The sequence below is a fragment of the Prionailurus bengalensis genome, chromosome A1 (assembly GCF_016509475.1).
Source record: "Prionailurus bengalensis isolate Pbe53 chromosome A1, Fcat_Pben_1.1_paternal_pri, whole genome shotgun sequence".
In the NCBI taxonomy this organism is placed as follows: Eukaryota; Metazoa; Chordata; class Mammalia; order Carnivora; family Felidae; genus Prionailurus; species Prionailurus bengalensis.
The window spans coordinates 107,520,693-107,543,489 of NC_057343.1; the positions used below are offsets into that span (position 1 = coordinate 107,520,693).

At 35.4% G+C, this 22,797-nt stretch overlaps 1 protein-coding gene across 1 annotated transcript in view; it reads left to right on the top strand.

The window, feature by feature from the left end:
• The window catches only part of ADAMTS19 (ADAM metallopeptidase with thrombospondin type 1 motif 19), a 241,334-nt gene that overhangs the window by 166,356 nt on the left and 52,181 nt on the right, over positions 1 to 22,797 (top strand). The window contains exons 15-16 of the mRNA XM_043586926.1: positions 2,578 to 2,698; positions 9,567 to 9,647. Coding sequence (XP_043442861.1) covers positions 2,578 to 2,698; positions 9,567 to 9,647 — 202 coding nt within the window. The remainder of the gene's footprint in view (positions 1 to 2,577; positions 2,699 to 9,566; positions 9,648 to 22,797) is intronic.

The following is a 22,797-nucleotide window of genomic DNA, read 5'->3' on the forward strand; positions in this document are numbered from 1 at the left end:
AGTTACCTGAAATGTAATTTTTTCATTTGCCTGTAAAAAAAAAACATTGCAGACATTTACCTATACATGTTTTGTTTTCAGACCTGAATGTTGTACAGTTAAAGCTTTTAACTTTATTTCGTCACTATATGTAAGTCTGTCAGATTAAAGTTTGTCTTCAATGCATTTATTTTTCAAAAAAAGGTATTTTCCTAACTGTATATGCTAAATACAATAGCCTAAATTGCCCATGTTTTCACTTAACAGTATTGTGTAAGCTAGATATTTTTACAGAGTTCCTAGCTAGACATCAAAATTAAAACAACAGCAGCAAAAAAAATTCTGCGTAAGTGCCACATGAATCTGATGGTTACAATTAAGTTCCACGAAATGGATTGTGACTTCTGACAGAATTGGAATACTTCAACATTCTGGCTTTTAACTAAAATGCTACATTCAGTCTTTCCATACAATTAAAAGCATGCTACTTTTTTTCTTTCTGACGACCTCCTGTTTTTCAGGTTTCGCTACACAAAATACATAGCACCAAAACTGAATGTACAATTGTAAACTTGGAGAGGGACAAAGAAGGGCAGTTGAAAATAGATAGCTTTTGGGGTGCCTGGGTGGCTCAGTTGGTTAAGTGTCTGACTGTTGGTTTTGGCTCAGGTCATAATCTCATGGTTTGTGAGTTCGAGCCCCACATCAGGGTCTGTGCTGACAGTGCAGAGCCTGCTTAGGATTCTCTCTCTCCCTCTCCCTCTGCCCCTCCCCTGCGCGCGCTCTCTCTCTCTCTCTCTCTCTCTCTCTCTCTCTCAAAATAAATAAATGAACTTTAAAAATTTTTAAAAAAGAAGAAAATAGCTTTCTCCTCGTGACCCATTTTGTCTCCGTGATATTTCTGTCCTAGAAAAGGGATAGAAAAAGCTGTCTTCTGTATTATGTTATCTGCCCATCTCCAGGACACCAGTGGTATTTCAGGTGGCCACCCCAATTAAATTACATTACCTTCTCAAAGGCATTCATCCTCAATGTCTGGAGATATATAAGCATATTGTGATAAGTATGGGTACTTGACACTAAATTACAAAATAAAAAATCTTTGATTCTTATTTTTAAAATCCATGATTGTTGAGCTATGACATTATGTCTATCCCTGGCTTTTATATTAGGTGGACAGAATTATAGTATCCCAGTTACAAGGGTTGGAAAAAAATTAATAAACCAGTAGGTACTAATTTATTCAGTCATTTAACTACTATTTATTGGGTTTATTGTATTTGCCAAGAAACAAACTAGGGATAGAGCATTAGAGTTGTGGTTTTTTTTTTTTTTTTTTTCATTTCAAAACCACTCTACACTCTACTGTAAATTTGTCCTCATTTGTATGTAAATGAGATTTTTTTTTGCCCCTCACTCCAGGACTTTCAGGTCTTTTCATGGCTCCCCCTTAGTGAGCTCTTACCCTACCTTTGTTGTATTTTGAGAATTTCCTGTGGTGGCCACCTCTTTCATCCACAGACATTCTTTTAATTTCTCCCTGAATACGCTTTGATTTGCAGATCAAGCTTCTCTACTAATGCATTGCTTTGCTACCTCTTGACAGTGATATATCCCCCTGGATAAAAGGAAAGGATGCTATATTATGCAGGTTTAATGTGATTTTTGCCTTCTCAGGATATTCATCATCCGCTTGCACCACCAACACTAAGCACAGAAAAAAAACCTGTTTTTGTTCCTGTTTCATATAATATTTTTAAAATTCCTCTAAAATAATTGTAACTTGCTACAAACGGATGTATCATCAATCTCTCTTGCAACTCCTTCTTGGCTAAGGATAATTGTGTAATCCAACCATTTATTTCTGACAGTATTGACATATTAATTTCTGCCTTTTGAGTATGCAGAACATTGCATACTTATTTATAATCATATTTTCTGAACATCAATGGGAGACCAGCATTATTCACTAGAAAGGAGTCGATGATTTTATCCCAGAAGATTCATATTAATGTAATTCCTCTGGAAGCAAATTAAAATGAATGTCCCCGCTGTTCATATTTTCTTATAGCAGCCGTGCTAGATGCCAAAGAACATGAGGATAGAAGTTTGTTCATGAACTATGGTGAAAATAAGCATATGTTTGATTTTCACAAAGTTAATCTTTAATAATTGAGCATTTGCTTTGGAACCACTTTAAGAAGTGAAGCCTTCTATATATGAGTATATCTGTTCTATGTTAAGTAGAGTGAAGTAGATTAATCATGTTATATTTAATAGAAATGTGATTTCCTTGGGGATTTATATAAATTGCATTTGTCTCAATATTGTTTTTTTCCAAATTGCTTTAAGATACCATTTAATTCTTACTGTGAGAAAAATATTCTCATTGCTGTCCTGCTATTTGGTCACTTTACCAATGATATCATTTGACATGAGCTTGCTCTGTTAATTTGCACCAGAGAATATGACATTTTGCTCATTTGTCAATTAAATGTGTCTAGTGTGTAGATACTAGGTTCCTTCTAAATTAGTGGTTAAAAAAGCTAAAGTGGAAAAAAACTCACTTTATAATGTACTGTCAATCTCTTGTTACAGAAGGTTGGCTGTGATGGTTTTTTAGGGTCCCTTGCAAGGGAAGATCACTGTGGTGTATGCAATGGCAATGGAAAATCATGCAAAATTATTAAAGGAGATTTTAATCACACCAGAGGAGCAGGTAATTATTCTTTTAATTCTTTTCAAAAAAAAATAAATCTAAACAGTCTTTGGGAAAGAGATTACATGGAAGTTGACTTAGAAATCACAGTTCTGACTCCATCATTGAAGACTTTTTTAATGGATAGGGAATGAGTTTTCGTGATGACATACAATACCTGTGACATGAGCCAGAGACTCTAACAAGCCCATGTCCCATTAATGTAAATATGAAGTCATCTGTTATGCATTTAATATATTGGAGCTGAAAGGGAATAATCTAATTTGCATTGGCTAATGCTATCAGGTTTCTAGAGATCTTATTCTCCAATGCAAAGCCTGATGTCTAACAGAGAATAATGATTTCTAACAGCGTGGAACAGCTATTGAGAGTATTAGTCTTCAGGTTTTCAGCCTTCCATTTTGTTTTTTGGTTGTTTTTTTTTTTATGTTTTTATTCACTTTGAAGGAATAAAATTTTGGAAACAGAGTCTATAGCAGTGTAGCATAGTGGAAATGATAACAGGGAGAATCAGAAGATGTTCTAGATATATGAATAGTGGAAAGTCATCCTTTCTTCTCTTGTTTCATCATCTCTAAGTACCAGTACTCAGGGGATGGAAGAATGAAATGACCATCAATGATCTATGTAGTGTGAGTTTTAAAGTGATCCACCGCAAAAAGTGATACTGTCTGTACTGAAATATAATAACCTACAGATTTGCTTTATATCCAGAAAACACCTTACACTCAGGTCCTCAAGCATACTGGGAGGAAGCAGACGTTTACATTAGTATCTTACCTGGATGTCTGTCTTTTAAACTATCTAATATTTATGATTATAATTTCATCATTATTAGCATGCTTACACTACATACCTCAGCTTGTTCCTATTTTAAATTCTTTTCTTGTTCAAATATCAAAAAAACCTGAGACTAAAGTATGTATTAGTTTGAATACTAAGAACAACCGTTTGTGTTTGAATAATCAAGATAGCGGAGTTCCTCTAGGTAAAAGAGTCCTTCGGAAAAGAAAATTAGACACAGCCCTCTAAAGTTGAATGTAACCTTTTGCTAGGCCCCAGCAGAATAAAAGATAAGTGAGCTTGGAGATCTTAAAGCCTAAAAATAACTGAGGCCCAGGGTAAAGTGTAGATCAAAACTCTCGACCTCCAAAGCTGTGAAAAATGTGACAGGTCCTACAAGTCAAAATCTGCCAGAGCTCATTTAGAAAAGTCATACTTAACTGTAATAGCCTCTCAGACTTTCAACTAAGAAGTACAATTATAATAACCTTTCCAGGATGATTGTAGCAGAGGAGGGTTTCCAGTATGAAGTTAAAATGAAGCCTGAAAGACCAAAGGGGTTTAAAGATACAAGAATTTTTGATGACTATTCTTGCATGGTTATTTACTATGCATGGAAACAGTTCACCGAATTATTGATAGGCATTCAGCACTGATATCTTTATTTAGTTGTAATAACACTTTTTTCCCCCACTGAGCATATAAAAGAGAAATACCAGTTTAAAAATTGCTTTCCTTTCTGACTGTAGTTATGTGGGTACATTTTCCCCCAGATTCTTACTTCAAACCTCCTTTGTTTTTACTGCACTTTAATTTCTACTTTTGTTCATTTGTTCATTTGCTGTTGGTAACTCGTGTTCATGGAATCTATTATTTGGAAAATGTCTGAGATGCCTAAGATACTGAGAATATCAGAGACTATTAATGTTGCTTTCCTCCTTCCAGATATATGCTAGCTTCACATGGCTCTCAGGGAAAAGACTAGAATTGTTAGTTTGGACCGTGAAGTCCTGCATGGTGTTGTACCTACCTGTCTCTCCGACATCGTCTCACACCATCATCCCTTTCCTTCCCAAATTTCTTACAGATGTTCAAATGACCATGCTCCCTTCAGCACCTTGCATTTAAAAATATGGCTCTTTTAGCTTTCTCTTAGCTTTGCTGGTTAATTCTAGACATCACTTAGATCTCAGTTCAGATGTCACTACTTCGGTGAGCACTGAAAACCTCTACCCCCATCACTAACAACTATTTTAGTGACACTATATTTGTATCCATATGGTGAGGTTCTAATCACATTTGTAAGTTTACATTTATTAATTTTTCTTTCCCTGCTAGTCTTTAAGATTAATGAGGAAAAATCTCATGATTATTTTTAACTCTATATTCCCAATGACCAGGACAGTGTATGATCCATTAATATTTATCAATGTAATTCATAATGAAACATTATATTTTAGGAAGTTTTAAAAACAAAAATCTGTATGAGCCCTTAATTATATCGTGGGCTTCATCTCCTTGTGATTTAGGGAATGTTTTGTACATTTCTCTTCAGACAATTTTATCCTTATGTTTATGGACTTCCTAGAATTTCTTGAAGGAATTGTAGCCTTATTTGGTCCAGTTGGCCATGGACACTGTATATATATACTGTATGAGTAACACATGTGCAGACACATGTGGGTGTTTTCAGTCCCTGTGCTCTATTTAGAGTTTGTTAAATCATTTTTCTTGGAGCTAGAAAATAAACTTGAGGAGGTTTTTTTTTTTCTTTTTCTTAGTGCATTTATCATGTCTCATTGTAACTTGCCTAGATGTGGGATAATTTTTAAAGGAATTGTTAAAGATAAATTGTATATTTGGCTGATAATAGAACTAGATAGTTATCAGTATACACTAAGAAGAAAATGGGCATAAAATGTGTTATTCTTAGCATAAGAGATGATGATACTGATCCTGTATAAGGAACACATCCTCTCAGACTTTTTGCTTGTATGTTTGGCACAGCAGTGGAGAGTCATAGTGTTATGGATTCTATTGCATGAAATAATAGCAGCGGGTCATAGCTCGAAGTCCATAGTGGAATCAGACAGATCTTAGGTCACAGCTTCAGTCACCTAATTACTGTGAAAGCAGTCTTGAAAATGGTAATTTTTCCCTTTCCCTTTGTTTTCTCATCTATCAAATGAGAAATGTAGTATCTACTTTGGATGTTACCCTTATAATTAAATGAATAATTATGTAAATTGCCTACAATAGTGACTAGCACATAGCTAGTCACAGTCTGACGTTTATCATTATTACTACCATGAAGATAGTGATTGCTGTTGGCATTTTAATAGGTCTGTTTAAGAATGGAATCTCTGGTTATTAAATAGGATGTTCCTGCGAACAAAGCCAACTCTCCAACATGAGGATCAAATTTACAATTTTGACATCACAGACTTTATTCCAACTACTAAACTTGGCAGTAGCCACTCTCATATTCACTGCTTTAAAAAAATGCACATTCTGGGGCACCTGGGTGGCTCAGTTGGTCAAGCGACCAACTCTTGATTTTGGCTTAGATCATGAGCTCGTGGTTCATGGGATTGAGACCCGCGTCAGGCTCTGCCCTCATAGCACAGAGCCTGCTTGGGATTCTCTCTCTCCCTCTCTCCCTATGCCCTTCCCCTGCTGGTGCTCTCTCTTTCTCTCCCTAAAAAAATAAATAAACCTTTAAGAAGTAAAATAATAAAGGGGCGCCTGGGTGGCGCAGCCGGTTGAGCGTCCGACTTCAGCCAGGTCACGATCTCGCGGTCCGTGAGTTCGAGCCCCGCGTCAGGCTCTGGGCTGATGGCTCAGAGCCTGGAGCCTGCTTCCAATTCTGTGTCTCCCTCTCTCTCTGCCCCTCCCCCGTTCATGCTCTGTCTCTCTCTGTCCCAAAAATAAATAAACGTTGAAAAAAAATTTAAAAAAAAAAAAAAAAAAAAAGAAGTAAAATAATAAAATAATAAATAAATTTAAAAATGCACATTCTTGGGGCACCTGGGTGGCGCAGTCGGTTAAGCGTCCGACTTCAGCCAGGTCACGATCTCGCGGTCCGGGAGTTCGAGCCCTGCGTCAGGCTCTGGGCTGATGGCTCAGAGCCTGGAGCCTGTTTCCGATTCTGTATCTCCCTCTCTCTCTGCCCCCCCACCCCCGTTCATGCTCTGTCTCTCTCTGTCCCAAAAATAAATAAACGTTGAAAAAAAATTTTTTTTTAAATGCACATTCTCAATCATGCTAAATGACTTACCTACTGAAAAATATCTAGGTCCCCATTCATTGGCCATCTCTCTTCAAATCATTTTGCTCTGTATTTCTCTTTATCCCTTTTTTCTTGAAACTCCGTCTAACTCATCTGTCCTTTAAGCGATTCCAGTTGAGTAATGACACTTGCTCTAGATAGAACTATAAACGTAGACATAACCTACTGTCCTAATGTACAACAAACCTCTGAGTTTACTGCTAAACTCAAATAGGAATTTACAGTAACTCCCTCTACTTCTCTCTCTCTCTCCTCTTCTTTCTTAACATCCTGAAATTTAATATCTTCTCCAAATACTTTATTAAGTTACTTTGCTCAGAGATGAATAGTCACCTCTTGATTGTGACATTCAGTGGGGCTCTCCTTAGTCATCTTTCTCTTTGATGTTTCTACAGCTTCTGACACAGTTGACCAACAGCTTCTCTTAAGACAATCCAATCTGTAGGATCCCACTGCACCAGAACAGCCAGATCTCCTGCTTCTCATGATTATTCCTTCTCTGGATTCTTTTTTATTTTCAGTCTCTCTCTTTAAACCTATGACTGTCCTAGGTTGAGTCCTTCACTTCTCTTCTCCCTCAGTTTTCTCCAGTTACTTCCATGGCTGATATTACCACCTCACAAAAGTACTCCAATAGCCTAGTCTTTCTCTGGAGTTCCAGATGTTCCAGAGTTCTTCATAGTTATTTTCACTAGTGTGTTATGTTGGTTTATTAACTATAATTTGCGAAGTTCAACTTATCAGAACTATCAAAGATTGACTTCCATTTTCTTATAAACTATGGCTGCATTCTCACATAAGTAATAAGAAAGCTTTGTGTTCAGTGTTTATTTCCCCACTTTCTATTGGTTGTCAGTTCAGAATTTTTTTTTTCTTCACAGGGCCTACTGGGTTTTCTTCCTTAGCCTCTCGTGCTCCTGGAGTTTTACGTTAGCCTCCCAATACAGTTAATCCACAACTCACCTATCACTAGGCATCCTGCATACTGCTCTCAGATAAAGCTTCTCCAAACCAGTAGCTGATTACCAAGTTCCTTGCTATGTTCACTAACTTCAGATGGATCAATTCAGTATCTTGGGCATGCATTAAAACTCTGTTTAACAGAGACATATTCTAACATCTTGTCTTTCTGACAGAATTATTTTACTTATGTGCTACCAAAAATATTACTTGCTCTCTTACTTTCCCTTGCATACAGCTAACTCATACTTTTTTTTTATACATGTCCAATTCCTGTCCATTCTTCAATGACAGTTCATCTGTTTACTTCTTTGTGAAGCTTTACTTGACTCTATGAAATGTTCTCTTCTCTGAATCTGAGTGATTCGAGTTGATGCCAGTGTTTCTCAAACATGAGTAATGTGTATAACAATTTAAAAGGAAAACAAAAAATCCCACTTCCGTGAGTTAAAAATAGCAGTGAACCTTTTGAGTGGTGATGTGATCAGAGGAGGAGGACTATTGAAAGAGTGGTTTATATTTTTAAGCAGGGAGTTAACCATACCATCCTGTATATGATCTTTTTTACATAATTTTTGAATTTTTATTTAACTCATATTTGTATAAGGTATTTTTGCTTTGTCTTTCCAATTTCATTATGAGCTCATTGAGTGCACAGATCTTCTTACCATACTTCTGTGTATAAATCGGTAATAAACATTTGCTTCTACTTTCATCACCACCTACTTTGTTCATGTTTCAAAATGATAGTGCTTGTATGATTTGGTTTGCTAACAATGGTTAAATTGGATAAGCAGCATTCACTAATGGAAATTATGATTCAGAAAACATATGCCTCAGATTCCAGCCACTGCCACCGGGTGGGGTGTGTGCTACCTTTGGGTTTACACCAATAATTATAAACAGTTTCGGGACTTTGAAAAATTAATCAACAGATGACAACTCTGGGATCAGTTATTGTGCCTTTTTACTAGCTTTGAAGTTAGACTTTGATCAGATACATGGAGCTACACAAATGTTAAGAATATTAAATATTACCTATATCGTATATATTATAATATTAAAATTTAAAGCATAACTACTCAGCCAAAAGTAGGTGTCTGCTGTATAACTATTCTGCACTAAATGAAGTCTTAATTGTGACTTTTTCTGCAAACTCTCTTTTATCTCACTTTATCTTTTTATCTTATTTCACTTCAAGTGTTACATTCCTCACCTCGGCTAAAAAGGGTTTTCTAACAAACACTTAATTGGGTCTTGCTTCTAGCTGTTTGACATCTTTCAGGGTGATTCTAGATTGCAAGGTGCAACCTTACACTTTCTTGTCTCCAGCCCCAGTTTCAAAACCCTTTGTTAATCTCCTCAGGGAGTGTTTGGGTCTCTCTTGTCCTATTCTCAGCTACTCCGGGGACCTGATCCTGCCAGCTGCATTCTCTCCAGCTGCCTTTCCTTCTTCCCCACACATTCTAACTTAAAGGAGTTTCATGAGCAAAATATGAAGTTACTTATTTTGTTCCATGATCTACTGTGTTTCTAACTGAGCTCTACCATTGTGGTTTTTCCCCCTCCCACTTCATAAGAGATCAATGAGCCTTTATGTTTTTTAACATAAAATACAGTTACCTTTTTGCCCTTAATACTGCTATAGACTCCACATCTTTCCAAGAAATTTCTCCCCTTGCAATGATGACAGCTTTTGTATGCATTTTTTTCTTTCCATAAGTATTGAAATACCATAGCAAAAACCAAAACCAAAAGAAAAAAAGAGCAAGTCAATTAAGAAAAGAGATCTTAAGAGAATTCAAGATTTATTTCGTGTTTTATTGACTCTTACAGGTTATGTAGAAGTGCTGGTGATACCTGCTGGAGCGAGAAGAATCAAAGTTGTGGAGGAAAAGCCGGCACATAGCTATTTAGGTAACCTGACACAGAGCCGATCCAAGTACGAGCCCCACTCCCTGCCCTGACAGTTCTGTAATGACGAAGACATCAATCTGTTTCTAGTTACATGTTTGAATTTCCCAGGAAGCACCTCTTGTCATATCGAGTAGGAATTTCTTTCCTTCTCTCCCAGGGACTTATCAGAGCAAAAGCAATCTGGTTGTCTATGTTCTTGGGAGAGTATAAATTGCTTCCACATGTTATGCTGTGTTATAAAAAAAAAACTCATTGGAGGATTTAGGTATGTTTTATTTCACACATGTGCAGACATATTTCATAAACATGTTTATTTCATATATGCATATACACATTCACATTTATTGCATGTACAAATGCATGTATGTGTGTGTCTGTGCATATGATTCCTTTAGAAATAGAAAATCTTGTGGGATTCTCAAAAAAATTCTGACATACTGAAAGGATTTAATGTTTTGATGGGAAATGATGCTGTTTCCTTTCCTCACTTTAGGTATATTCACCTATGAAGAGAATATTTTAAATGTTTAAGTATCGCATATGGAAAGAATTGTATCAGCTATTTTAATTAGGCCAATTAATGATTTAAATATATGAAAGAAAATGCTCAGTTGCCAGAATACATGTTGCTCACATATCAAAATTACAAACCAATTCAGTCATATGAAATGGTTGTCTGTAGTTATGGCATCCATGGATTAAAGGGATCTAATGTGATTAGGTCTGGTAAAAGAGTAAATATTCTACGTATAAGATCATATCATCTGCCATCAGAAATAATTGTACTTCTTCCTTTCTGATTTGAATGCCTTTTATGCTTCTGAATTCGGTTTGCTAGTGTATTGTTGAGAATTTTTAAATCAATGTTCATAAGGGAAGCTCCTGTGTAGTTTTCTTTTTTTTGTAGTGTCTTTGTCTAGCTTTGGTATCAAAAATGAGCTAGGCCTCCTAAGTGTGAATTAGGAAGTCTTCCTTCCAATTCAGTTCTTTGGAAAATGTGAGGATTGATGTTGGTTTTTCTTTAGATGTTGCATAGAATTTACCAGTGAAGCCATTTTAACATCCAGTAATTTTGTTTTGGGGGATACTTTTGATTACTGATTCAGTATCCTTGCTAGTTATAAGTATTTGTGATTCGGTCTTGGTAAGATTTGTGTTTCCAGGAATCTGTACACTTCTTTTAGGCTATCCACTTTGTTAGCATATAAATTTTTAAAATTTTTATTCAAGTATAGCTGCCATACAATGTTCTGTTAGTTTCAGGTGCACAATATAGTGATTGGACAGCTTTGTACATTGCACAGTGCTCACCGTGACAAATGCAGTAGCCTTTTGTTACCATATGGTCTTATTATAATTAACTGTATTCCCCAAGCTGTAATTTTAATCCCCATGACTTATTTATTTTATAACTGGAAGTTTGTACCTCTTAATCCCCTTTACCTATTTTGCCCATCCCTCCACTGCCCTATCTGTCTAGCAGCTACCAGTTTGTTGTCTGTATTTATAAGTCTGTTTCTGTTCGTTCATTTGAGATTACATATAAATGAAATCAAGCCGTCTTTCTCTGTGTGACTTATTTCACTTCGCATAATACTCTGGGTCCACCTATGTTGTCAGAAATGACAAGAGCTCACTCTTTTTTTTTTTGACTGAGTGATATTTCATTGTGTATATGCACCACACCTTCTTTATCTCTTGGTGGACACTGAGATTACTTCCGTATCTTGGCCATTGTAAATAATGCTGCAATAAACATGGGGGTGCATGTATCTTTTTGAGTTAGTGTTTCCATTTTCCTTGGGTAAATAGAAGGTGGAATTACTGGATTGTATGGCATTTCTATTTTTAATTTTTTGAGAAATTTCTGTACTGTTTTCCACAGTGGCTACACCAGTTTGCATTCCCACCAACAGTACATGAGGGTTTCTTTTTCTCCACAACCTAGTTAAAGCTTCTTACTTCTTGTCTGTTTGATATGAGCCATTCTGACTGGCATGAGAATTATTACAGTACATTTCTTACCATCGTTTTTATTTCTGCAGCATCGGTTGTAACGTCCGCACTTTCATTTCTGACTTTTCAGTTGTCTTTTTTATTTTTCTTTCTTAGTCAAGTGCAGCTAAAGTTTTGTTGATTTTGTTCATCTGTTCAATGAACCAATTTCTGGTTTTGTTAGTTTTCTCTATTATTTTTTTATTCTCTATTTCATTTATCTCTGCTCTAATCTTTATTATTTTCTTCTTTAGGTAGCTTTGGGTTTAGTGTGTTCTTTTTCTAGTTCCTTAGCTTATAAAGTCAGGTTGTTAACTTTATAAGATCTTCTTTTTTTAATGTAAGCATTTGTTGCTCTAAGTTTCCACCCACAGCACTGCTTTTGCTGTGTCCTCTACATTTTGCTATGTTGTGTTTTCATTTCCATTTGTCTCAAGATATTTTCTAATTTCCCTCATAATGTCTTCTTTGATCCATTGGCTTTTTGAGTGTTGTTTCATTTCCACATTAATGAATTTTCCAGTTTTCCCTGTTACTGATTTCTAAGTCATTTCCCATTGTGGTCAGAGAAGATACTTTGTATGATATCTATCTTTTGGAACACGGGTATCTTTTTGGGGGCCATTATTTATGACCCCACAGTCACTAATTTCTATCCAGGAGTTTGTACCACAACTAGTTCTTCTTGACAGTTGCCTTTACCACTCTAATACATCAGCAAGTCCTGTCAGTTACTCAGATATATCACTTTCTCTCCATTACCACCATGACCCACAATCAAGCTACTCTCTGCTGCATTGTCCTGCTTTATTTTCTTCAGAGCACCTACCACCATCACCATCTGAATTTTCTTCTCTGTTTGCATACGTGCTTTTATATTCTGTATCTTCCAGTGTTAATTTTGAAGGCAGGGATCATTTTTCTCAGAGCTTTATCCACAGTAACTAAAGCAGACTCTGGCACACAGAAAGTAATAAAGACTTTTTTTGAGTGAATTTTAATTAAAAAAAGATGGTTCATACTTGTATAGTAATTAGTATGGGTGAGTTCTTTAAATATATCTGCTAAATAGATCTTCACATGTCTGTTAAGTAGGCACCACTAATTTTTTTTAAATAAAAAACTAGAGGACCAGAGAATTTAAGTTTCTTTCCCAAGATCATACATCTAAAAAACCATGATCTTAGATTTAAGCCCAAGCAGTGTGGCCATTGTATCCCTTCCTACTGTCTCTTTTTACTTTTTGTTTTTCTTTTTTAATTCATTGTCTCTCACATTATGCTTGTGATTTTAAAGTACATGTCCTATATGAACAAATTTTCCTTGAACTTCCCCCCCATCTCCCTCTTTCCCCCCATTTCTTAACTAATGAGATCAATTGTATAGCATTAACTCAGGGGAATATAAATCATGAAGTGGTGGTTTTCTTCTCCTGTCACTACCTCCAGGTATGCCAGATCCCATCTTCTTTCCCTTATGTATATCTCTAAACATAAATCTCCAACCACTTTTTGTTATGAGAAGAGCATTTAATTTAAAAACGGAATCCCATGTCTTTTTTTTTTTAATTTGTTTAATGTTTATGTACTTTTGAGAGAGAGAGAGAGAGAGAGAGAGAGACAGGGCATGAGCTGGGGAAGGGCAGAGAGAAAGGAAGACACAGAATCTGAAGCAGACTGCAGCCTCCGAGTGTCAGCACAGAGCCCAACATGGGCCTAGAACCCACGAACCGTGAGGTCATGACCTGAGCCAAAGTCAGACGCTTAACCGACTGAGCCACCCAGGCGCCCCAGAATCCCACGTCTTTGTTAGGTCTCCGGCCTCATGATTGTCACTTTTCTTTGTGCTTAGAATTAGGCATAAGTTGCTAGGGTCTCTTACTTTTTAAGGAAATAGCATGAATGCTCCTGAACCGTCTGAATACTACTTGGGAGATTCATGTTGAAAATAGAAGTTTCCTTACTTCTTAACTGAATCAATCACAGCTATCCTGATGAATTGGGAGAAGGGTGCAAGGATGAAGAGAAAGTGGCCAGTGGTATGATCCAGTCACAGACTGGGAATGGGAAGAACTCAGTGGCTTCTAGAGACATTGAAGTAGTTGAGCTCATGAAACTTGGTGAGAATGGATGTGTGGATAGAAAGTAAAGTTCAAGGATCACTTCTAGGCTTATGGATTAAACAACTGGGCAAATAATAATGGCATTTGCTGAGATAGCACACATGGATAAGAGGAAATTTTGGGGAAAAATGGCACAGTATTAAAATCCTCGATTTTAAGCCTAAAATCTTAGATTTCAAGCCTATCGTAGAGAATACATGTCATAAACCACATTTCTTAAAGGCTTCTTTGGACATTGGAAGGAAGTTATTGAAAATCTTTATCTGAAATAGCATCAGGAAAATGTATTATTTCCTGGAAAGCTGATCTTTAACAAATTAACTTGTCTATATAAAACTATAATTTCATTGGAGACAGTTAATTCCCTCCCAATACAATTATTCTTTTACATTACTCGCTGAATTGTATTCCCATATGTAATTATTATCTGCATTTCTGAACATCATGGCTCAGTTTTGTTAATAATTAATCAGGAAGTCCAAAATGGAGAGTAGTTCAGATCGACCATATGTTATATCTTTACAAAAATCACTGTAGCTTATGATTTTTAAAAGTCGAATAAAAAAGGTCATATGGGTCCATTTACCTTGCCTGCAGTTTTGCCTGCAAACCACTATGGAAAAACTTTTCACTAAAAACACTTTAAACTGTTGAGCAAATTACAAAAGGAGGGAAAAAAGAACACTTTTTTAAACTTACCTCTAAAATGGAAAGAAATTAAGGAGCCTTCATGTGCCAAAAACAAAGTAAGAACAGGAAGCCAAGTATTAGGCTGACCGAAATCCCACTTAAGCATAATCCTGGTGACCAGTTTAGATTTTGAGCACCAGGATACACGGTGGACAGAAAACAAAGCCTGAGGCTCTATAAAGTAGAGGCTCTAACAGGAGACACCTAAATAAAGCAGGACCCCAAAGGACTATAAGCTCAGCGTGAAGGAGACAAAGAAATGGATTTGCTCCATCAAAGATCAGGAAATGTGTCGGTATTAATTTTGATACTAGGTGGAAGTAGAAAATCAACCTCCCTGAGGGTTCGTAACCCAAAGAAAATGCTCCTCTGGATTCATAGCACCATTTTACCCAACTATGAAGTACAAAACTCCAAGACATTTATTTTAAGGAAGTTACCAAGGTGGCTGGCATATGCAAAGGCAAATCCTTTTTGAAGTAATGCACCTTCAAACCAGGCCTCAAAGGAATTTTATAAGGTTCAACAAATATAATTTTGTAGTAAAGAAATGTTCAGAAAACACAAAAGGAAATAAACATTATGAGCAGTGAACATAAATAAACAGTAAAAATAAGGGAGAGCAGAATCGGATATACATTTGCATCATATACAGAAAATATAAAACTCTTATAGTTAATTGTTTTAAAATATTAAAAATATTTTTAAAACCAAAAATATATAAATATTAAAATTTTAAATAATAAAGTTTAAAATATTAAAAATTTTTAATATTAAAATATTTAAAAAATATTTCATTAAAAAATTAAAAATATTAAAAATAAGCAAAAGTGGGCTAAACACATATTCAAATAGCCAAGTACAATTTTCAAAATTAAATTTTAAAAATTCAATCAGTAGAATACAAGCTAGAAGAAAAATAATAGAAATATACAGAAAAAATGAAAAAAGAAAGCACAAAATAAGATAGTGTAAATAAAACAAAACATACTAGCAGTCTTAGTATGCATTTAAAAACTAAAATCTCTAGTTAAAAGACAAAAATTGTCAGACTGGATTTTGAAAATAATTCAGGTATATGGTATTCATCTAAGATTCACAAAAATTGAAAATCAAAGAATGGAAAACTATACTAGGAAAAATAAAAACCAAAAAAATACTAATAGAGCCATAGTAATATAAGTCAGAACTCACTTTAAAGGAAAATGCACTGTCTGAGGTGAAAGAAGTCACAGAATAATTATCTAAGCATTTAAGTCATCATTAAATAATATAATTTTATAATTATATGAACCCAGGAATATAGCTTGAAAGCTTTTAAGCAAAAATTGACAAAGAAAACTGGGAAATTTTATCTTCATAGTGAAATTAAGCACAAATGTGGGCATGAACTGACTTCTAAACATAGTGCTGAGGCAGCACAGAAGAGAAAGATATTCTTTAAACAAATAATGCTGGAATAACTGGGTATTTATATGAGGACCAAAAAAAATGAACTTTAGCCCCTACCTCTTATCATACATAAAAATTAAGTCAAAATGGATTGGAGATCTAAACAAAAAAGTTGAAATTCTAAAGCTTCTAGCAAAAAACATAAGAGAAAACCTTTAAGACATTGTGCTTCACAAGGATTTCTTTACAACAGATGTACAAAAATACCAACCCTTTCACCCAAAAATGAATGTGTTTGATTTCGCCAAGAGTAAAACTGTTGCTCCTTGAAAGACACCATTAAGAAAATTAAAAGGCAAGCCATAGTGTCAGATAAAAATTTGCAAAAACTTACTTTTTCTAAAAACACTTGGCTCTAAAATATATAAAAATGTAATTTTCCTGACTAATAGTTACAAATAAATCCTTTCTTTAAATGTTTGTTTTTGAGAGAGACAGAGCACGAGTGAGGGAAGGGCAGAGAAAGAGGGAGACACAGAATCCAAAGCAGCTTCCAGGCTCTGAACCATTAGCACAGAGCCCAAGGTGAACTCATGAACCTGGAGATCATGACCTGAGTCAAAGTAGGATTCTAACTGTCTGAGCCACCCAGGTGACCCTAAATACAAATAAATATTCTTAATCAATGTGTTACTTATGAAGGTAACAATGAAATACAGGTATTTCCACATTATCTTTTTTTTTTAATTTTCTTTATTCATTTTGAGAGAGAGAGAGAGAGACAGAGCTAGAGTGGGGAAGGGACAGAGAGTGAGACAGAATCTGAAGCAGGCTCCAGGCTCAGAGCCCCAAGCTCTCAGCACAGAGCCAGATGCAGGGCTTGAATTCAAAACAGCAAGATCATGACCCAAGCCCAAGTCAGACACTTCACCGACTGAGCCACCCAGGTGCCCCTATATTTGTTATCTATCTCAGGAAAAATTATTTTTAGGAAGGAGCCCCTCCTCTTCTATTTTCTATTTTGTTTAAAATTGGTAGTATTTTTTCTTAAATGTTTGAATGTTGGTATTTTCTTTGTGGAAAGGTTTTTAAAGCCCAACTTAATTTCTTCAGTGTATGTGTGTGTACCATATATATATATATCCAGGTGGTTTTTTTCTTGAGTCAGATTTGGTAATTGGTGTCTACAAAGAATTAACCCATTTCTTTACCTTCTCAAATTTATTGTCCTAAAGCTTTTTTTTTGTCATATTTTCCTATTGTAATGCAGTGTCTTTGTTTGAGCTTTTAAAATAACCAAGTTTTGGTGTCATTGACTGCCTTTGTTGTTGCTCTTTCTTGTATATTTTAAGGTGGAAACTCAGATAATTGATTTCACTCCTTTCTTCTTTGCTGTTATGACAGTTTATCTATCTAAACACTGCTTTAGCTTCATATCACAATTTATAGATACTGTAATTTTAGTTAAAAATACTTTCAAATTACCATTGTAATTTTCTGATTTGACTGACCCATGGGTTATTTGTAAATGTACGATTTAATTTCCAAATATTTGTAAGTTTTTTAATAGATATTTTGTTACTGGTTTCTAGTTTAAATCTGTGTGGTGAGAAAATACATTGAGTTTCATTTCAGTTGAGACTTGTTTCAATGACCCATGGCCTATGTTGGTTAATGTTCCATTTATACTTTAAAACATTATATTCTGCAGTTGCTGACTCTTCTCTAAGCATCACTTAGCTCCATTTGGTTTATGTTTTCTATATTCTTGTTTATTTTCTTTTTGCTTTATAAATTAGGAAAAGAGAACTATTGAAATCTCTGACTGAAATTGTGGATTTGTCTGTATCTCCATTCAGTTATGTCAGTTTTGCTTCATGCATTTTTTTTAAGATTTTTTTTTTTTATTTTTAAGTAATCCCTATACACAACATGGGGCTCGAACTTACAACCCCAAGATCAAGAGTCTCACGGTCTAGTGACTGAGATAATCTGGTGCCCCTTGCTTCATGCATTTTTTTAAAAAATTTTTTAAATGTTTTTGTTTATTTTTTAGACAGAGAGAGACAGAGAATGAGCAGGGAGGGACAGAGAGAGAGGGAGACACAGAACCTGAAGCAGGCTCCAGGCTCTGAGCGCCAGCACAGAGCCTGACATGGGGCTCGAACTCATGGATTGTGAGATCATGACCTGTGCTGAAGTCAGACGCTTAACTGACTGAGCCACCCAGGCTCCCAGCTTCATGCATTTTGATGCTCTTTCTGTTGTACACTTAGGATTGTATCGTTTCCTTAATATATTTTTAATGGCATTTAGAATTTTGCATTTGAAGTAAGTTAAATTTAAATGACATTTAAAAAAAACTTTTTTAACGTTTATTTATTTTTGAGACAGAGAGAGACAGAGCATGAACGGGGGAGGGGCAGAGAGAGAGGGAGACACAGAATCGGAAGCAGGCTCCAGGCTCTGAACCATCAGCCCAGAGCCAGACGCGGGGCTCAAACTCACAGATGACGAGATCGTGACCTGAGCTGAAGTCGGACGCTTAACCAACTGAGCCACCCAGGTGCCCCTTAAATGACATTTTAAAAAATCCCTTTTTTATCTCTGGAAATCCCTGAAGTCCATGCTGTCTGGTGTTAATATAGTCAGTATATCTTTTTTTATGATTAGTGTGTCATGCTTAAGTTTCCCTATCCATTTAGTTTTAATCTACCTATTTTTCTGAACTGAATAGAGTGGGGTCTTCTTTTCCCCTCTAGCCTGACAGTCTCTCTCTTTTCACCAATATCCTTAATGCATTTAAATATAATATAATTATGGGCATAGTGAATTATTTTCTGTGTTTTCCATGCCTTCTTATTCCTTTTTCCCTATTTCTCTGTCTTCTATTTTTTAGCCTTACACTTACTCTCTTTTATTTGCTTATTAGCTACATATAACTCTTGTTTTATATCTTTAGTGGTCACTTTAGGATTTACAAAATGCATTTTTTAACTTCTTACACTCTCTTTTCAAATTATATTATACCATTTTACATTTAGTTCCTTAAAACAGTGTGCTTCCCTTTACCTGCTTCTCCTCCTTTTTGCTATTATGCATTTTATTCCTACATTCCATCTAATCACTTTATTTCTACATATGCTTTAATCACTAAAACAGATGTAATCATTTTTGCCTTAAAGCCAATCATCCTATAAAGAACTGATTAACGAGAAAGCTTACTTAAGTATTTTTATGCATTTACTGGTGCCAACATTCTTCAGGCATTCACATAGACACCCATTTCCACCTGGAACCATGTCCTTTCCACTTGAAGAACATCTGTCCTTTTACATTTTTTTTTCTTAATGTTTATTTATTTACTTTGAGACAGAGACAGACAGAGAATCCCAAGCAGGCTCTGCACTGACAGAGCAGAGCCCGATGCAGGGCTTGATCTCATGAACCGTAAGATCATGACCTGAAATCAAGAGTCAGGTGCTAACCCGACTGAGCCACCCGGGCACCCCTGTGCTTTTTCATTTCTTGCAGAGCAACTCTGCTGGCAGAAAAATTATCAAATTTTGTTTTTCTGAGAGTGTATTTTTTTTTCCTTTCTGAAGGATATTTTCACTGGATATAGAATTCTGTATTTTGTTTGGTTTTCCTTTTTTTTTTTTTTATTTTCTTCTTTCACTTTCAAGGTAATGTTTCATTGTCTTCTGGCTTGTATTAGTTCTGATAGTATATCCAGAAAGTTTGTAATCCTTTTTCCTTATATATAATGTGCCTTTTTCCTCTCTGGCCATTTTTAAGATTATTCTTCACATCATTGGATTCCAGCAGTTTGATTATGATATGCCTTGGTATGGTTTTCTTTGTGCTTATCATGCTTGGGTTCCCTTGTACTGAATAGTACAGTAAATTTATGGTGTTCATCAAATATGGAAAAAATTGGTGCATTATGTCTTCAAATAATTTTTCTGCCTACAACCTATTCTCTGGGATGCCATTTATACCAATGTGAGTTTATCACATTTCCTGTGAGTCTCTTCATTTTTTCACCCTTTATTTTTCTCTTTGAATTCCAATTAGTTTCTAATCTATCAGCTGCTCTTCAAGTGTACTGGATTATTTTTCAATGTCTAATCTGCTCTTAAGCCCATTTAGTGAATTTATTGTTTCAGAGATTTTGTGTTTCTATTGTGAGAAATTTGATTTGCTTATGTTCTTAAAGTTTCCATTTTTCTCTTTAATATTACAGATTTTTCTTTAAATTCTTGTGCATACTGAACATATATAATAGTTGGGGTTTTTTTTTTAAGTCTTGGTCTGCTGGTTTCATCATCTCTCTGATTTCTGGGTCTCATTTTATTAACAGATTTTTTCCCCCTGATTCTGGGTCACATTTTCTGACTCCTTCACATATCTAGTAATTTTTTGGTTGGATGCTGGACACTGTTAATGTGACAGTTCCGAATGGCTGTTGTTTTTTATTGAGTGTTGAGTTTTATTTTGCTGCCCACTCAATTTAATTTCACATCAGCTTAACTTCTTGTAGCTTTTGTAAAGGCTTTGTTAGGGTGGGTCCAGAGTGGCCTTTATTCTGGGACTAGTCCAGCCTTATTTCTAAAGTGCACATTTTCTAAGTGCTCCACTGAAGTCTCTGTGTGTTCAGTAAGATCTACCCACTCTGAATGAATAGAACTCGTATGTCTTCCAACCCTACATGAGATCCAGGAGCTGTATAGTTTCCAGGCCCTATGTAGTTGCTTTTTCCCAGCCTTGAGGAATCTCACCACACTTATTTACACCTTGGTATTTAGCCACAGGCTCAAAGGAACACCTCAGCAGATTTTTGGAGCTTGACTCTGTGTAGCTCCCTCTTCTCCAGTACTCCATAAAACAGATTCCAGATGCCTTAGCCAATTTGAACTCCATTCTCTGTGTCGTCATCTCACTGAAGCCGTTTTTATCTGTGCTTTTCTTGAGTTCCCCTTCCCTGTGGTTTGGTCTAGTAAAAATCTTCAGGCAGAAAGTCAAACAATTTTAGAGATCTCATTTGTTCTCCTTCTCTTAGGGACCTCAGTTCTCTCCTGACATTGTCCAGTGTCTGAAAACAGTTGTTTCATATATTTTTAGTTTTCTCATTGTTTAAAGTGGGGGAGTTAGTACACTTCCATTTTTTAAGGTATGACCAGAAACAGGTTTTCTAAAAACCCATTTTAAAGCTAATGAATTAAAAACAAAAACATAAAATAAGAAACATCACATACACAGAGTGTTAATTCTTCATATGAGGTTGCTATTAAGCTTATAAATTATGTGGATTTTCAGGTACCTGTGTGTTCCATTTTGAGGGGAATGCAGAATTCCAGAAATGTCAGTTGAGTCTAAACATTATACTATAGCCACCCCCGTAAGGTTTTTAAAGGCATTTTTATTAGAGATTTTCAGGAAATGTTTCTTTATAATTATGTCCTGAGTGTATGTTGAAATACAGGAACAATATGGAATTATATGGACCACAGTTACCAATCTAGGCCAAAAAGATTTCTTAAAATATTTAATAGATTTTAGAGAAATATAAGGAAATATTTTATCTTTTAGGCAAAATCATTTTTTAAATCAGTTTAGCATTATCTGAAGTATATCCATTTGTAGATGGTAATAGCTATTTGCAAAGTGGTAAGAGTTTTCTGTCACCATTATTTCCCTCTCAAATTTAAAATTCAAGGTAAAAGTGAATACTTACATATTTTTCATAAAATATTAAGCGTATATGTTTTCAGATTTATCTAAAATGTACTTTATGGATAGTACATAATAATCTTATTATTTGGTAGAAATTAATATTGATATGGTAAAATTTCAAAAATTTTGTTGATACATCACTTATAAAGTGGAAATATTAGCACCAGAAAAATCCCGCAGTGGACCAGAAAAGCCTTAATAGAGAATTAATAATTTATTTTGTTAATTAAAAATTTTAAATGCAAATGCAAATGACTCATAAGCAAATGAAAAATACCTTTAACCCCAATAGCAACTAAACAAGAGATTTTTTTAAAATCTACCTTGTTCATAATTTAACTCCTGGTATTTCTCCTCACACATGTTCTTTTGCTTGTCTTTCCCATCTCATTATTTGTTGTCATAACTCACCTGTTTTCTCATCCTAAAAGTGTTGCATCATACCTCATACTTCCTATCACCCACGACAGCCAAGTCATCATCACATATTATCAGTTTCACTCCAAAATGCCTCTTGGTATTTTTCTCCAATACCTGAATCCAAGCTACCATTACTTTCAGTTGGGCTACTGTGTTAATGTTATATACTGTCTTCCCCATCCAAATTTGCTCCATATCGGTCCATTTCTACACAACGTTGTTCACAAACTTTTATAGCTTTGTATTTTTTCTTAGGAAAAAAACCCTTAAAACATGAACAAGGCCTGTAAGGTCCGGCGATTCCTTACCTCTCCAGCCTCCTCCTATGATCCCCTTCAGCGCATCTGGTGTCCTGCATACTTGCTCCCTGATTCTCACCAAGCTGTGACCTTTAAGGCCTTCCCATGTGTAGCTCTCTCGGTCTGGAATGTTCTTTCTCTGCTTCTCTTTTCCCCTGGTTAACATCCTCAGGAAATGCTATCTTTCAGACAGGTTTTCTTCATTCTTCCCACACGAGTTTCAGCGTATTCCAGTTAGATTAGAAGTTCAATAAAGCCAGATATCATATTTATAACTGTTAATTTGGGGAGGTTCCAGAAGTTTTGAGCATTTCCTACTTTATAGCTGATAGCTGATAACTGTTCAGTCATGATGAAATATTATACAAGAAAAAGGTGCTTCCGTGAGGTATTTGAAGCTGGGTACTCTTGGTCACTGTTACAGAAGCCTAAATTGATGCAACATTTGTGAAAATCAATTTAAAAATATTTCTCACAGTCTTTAAATGTTTAACGT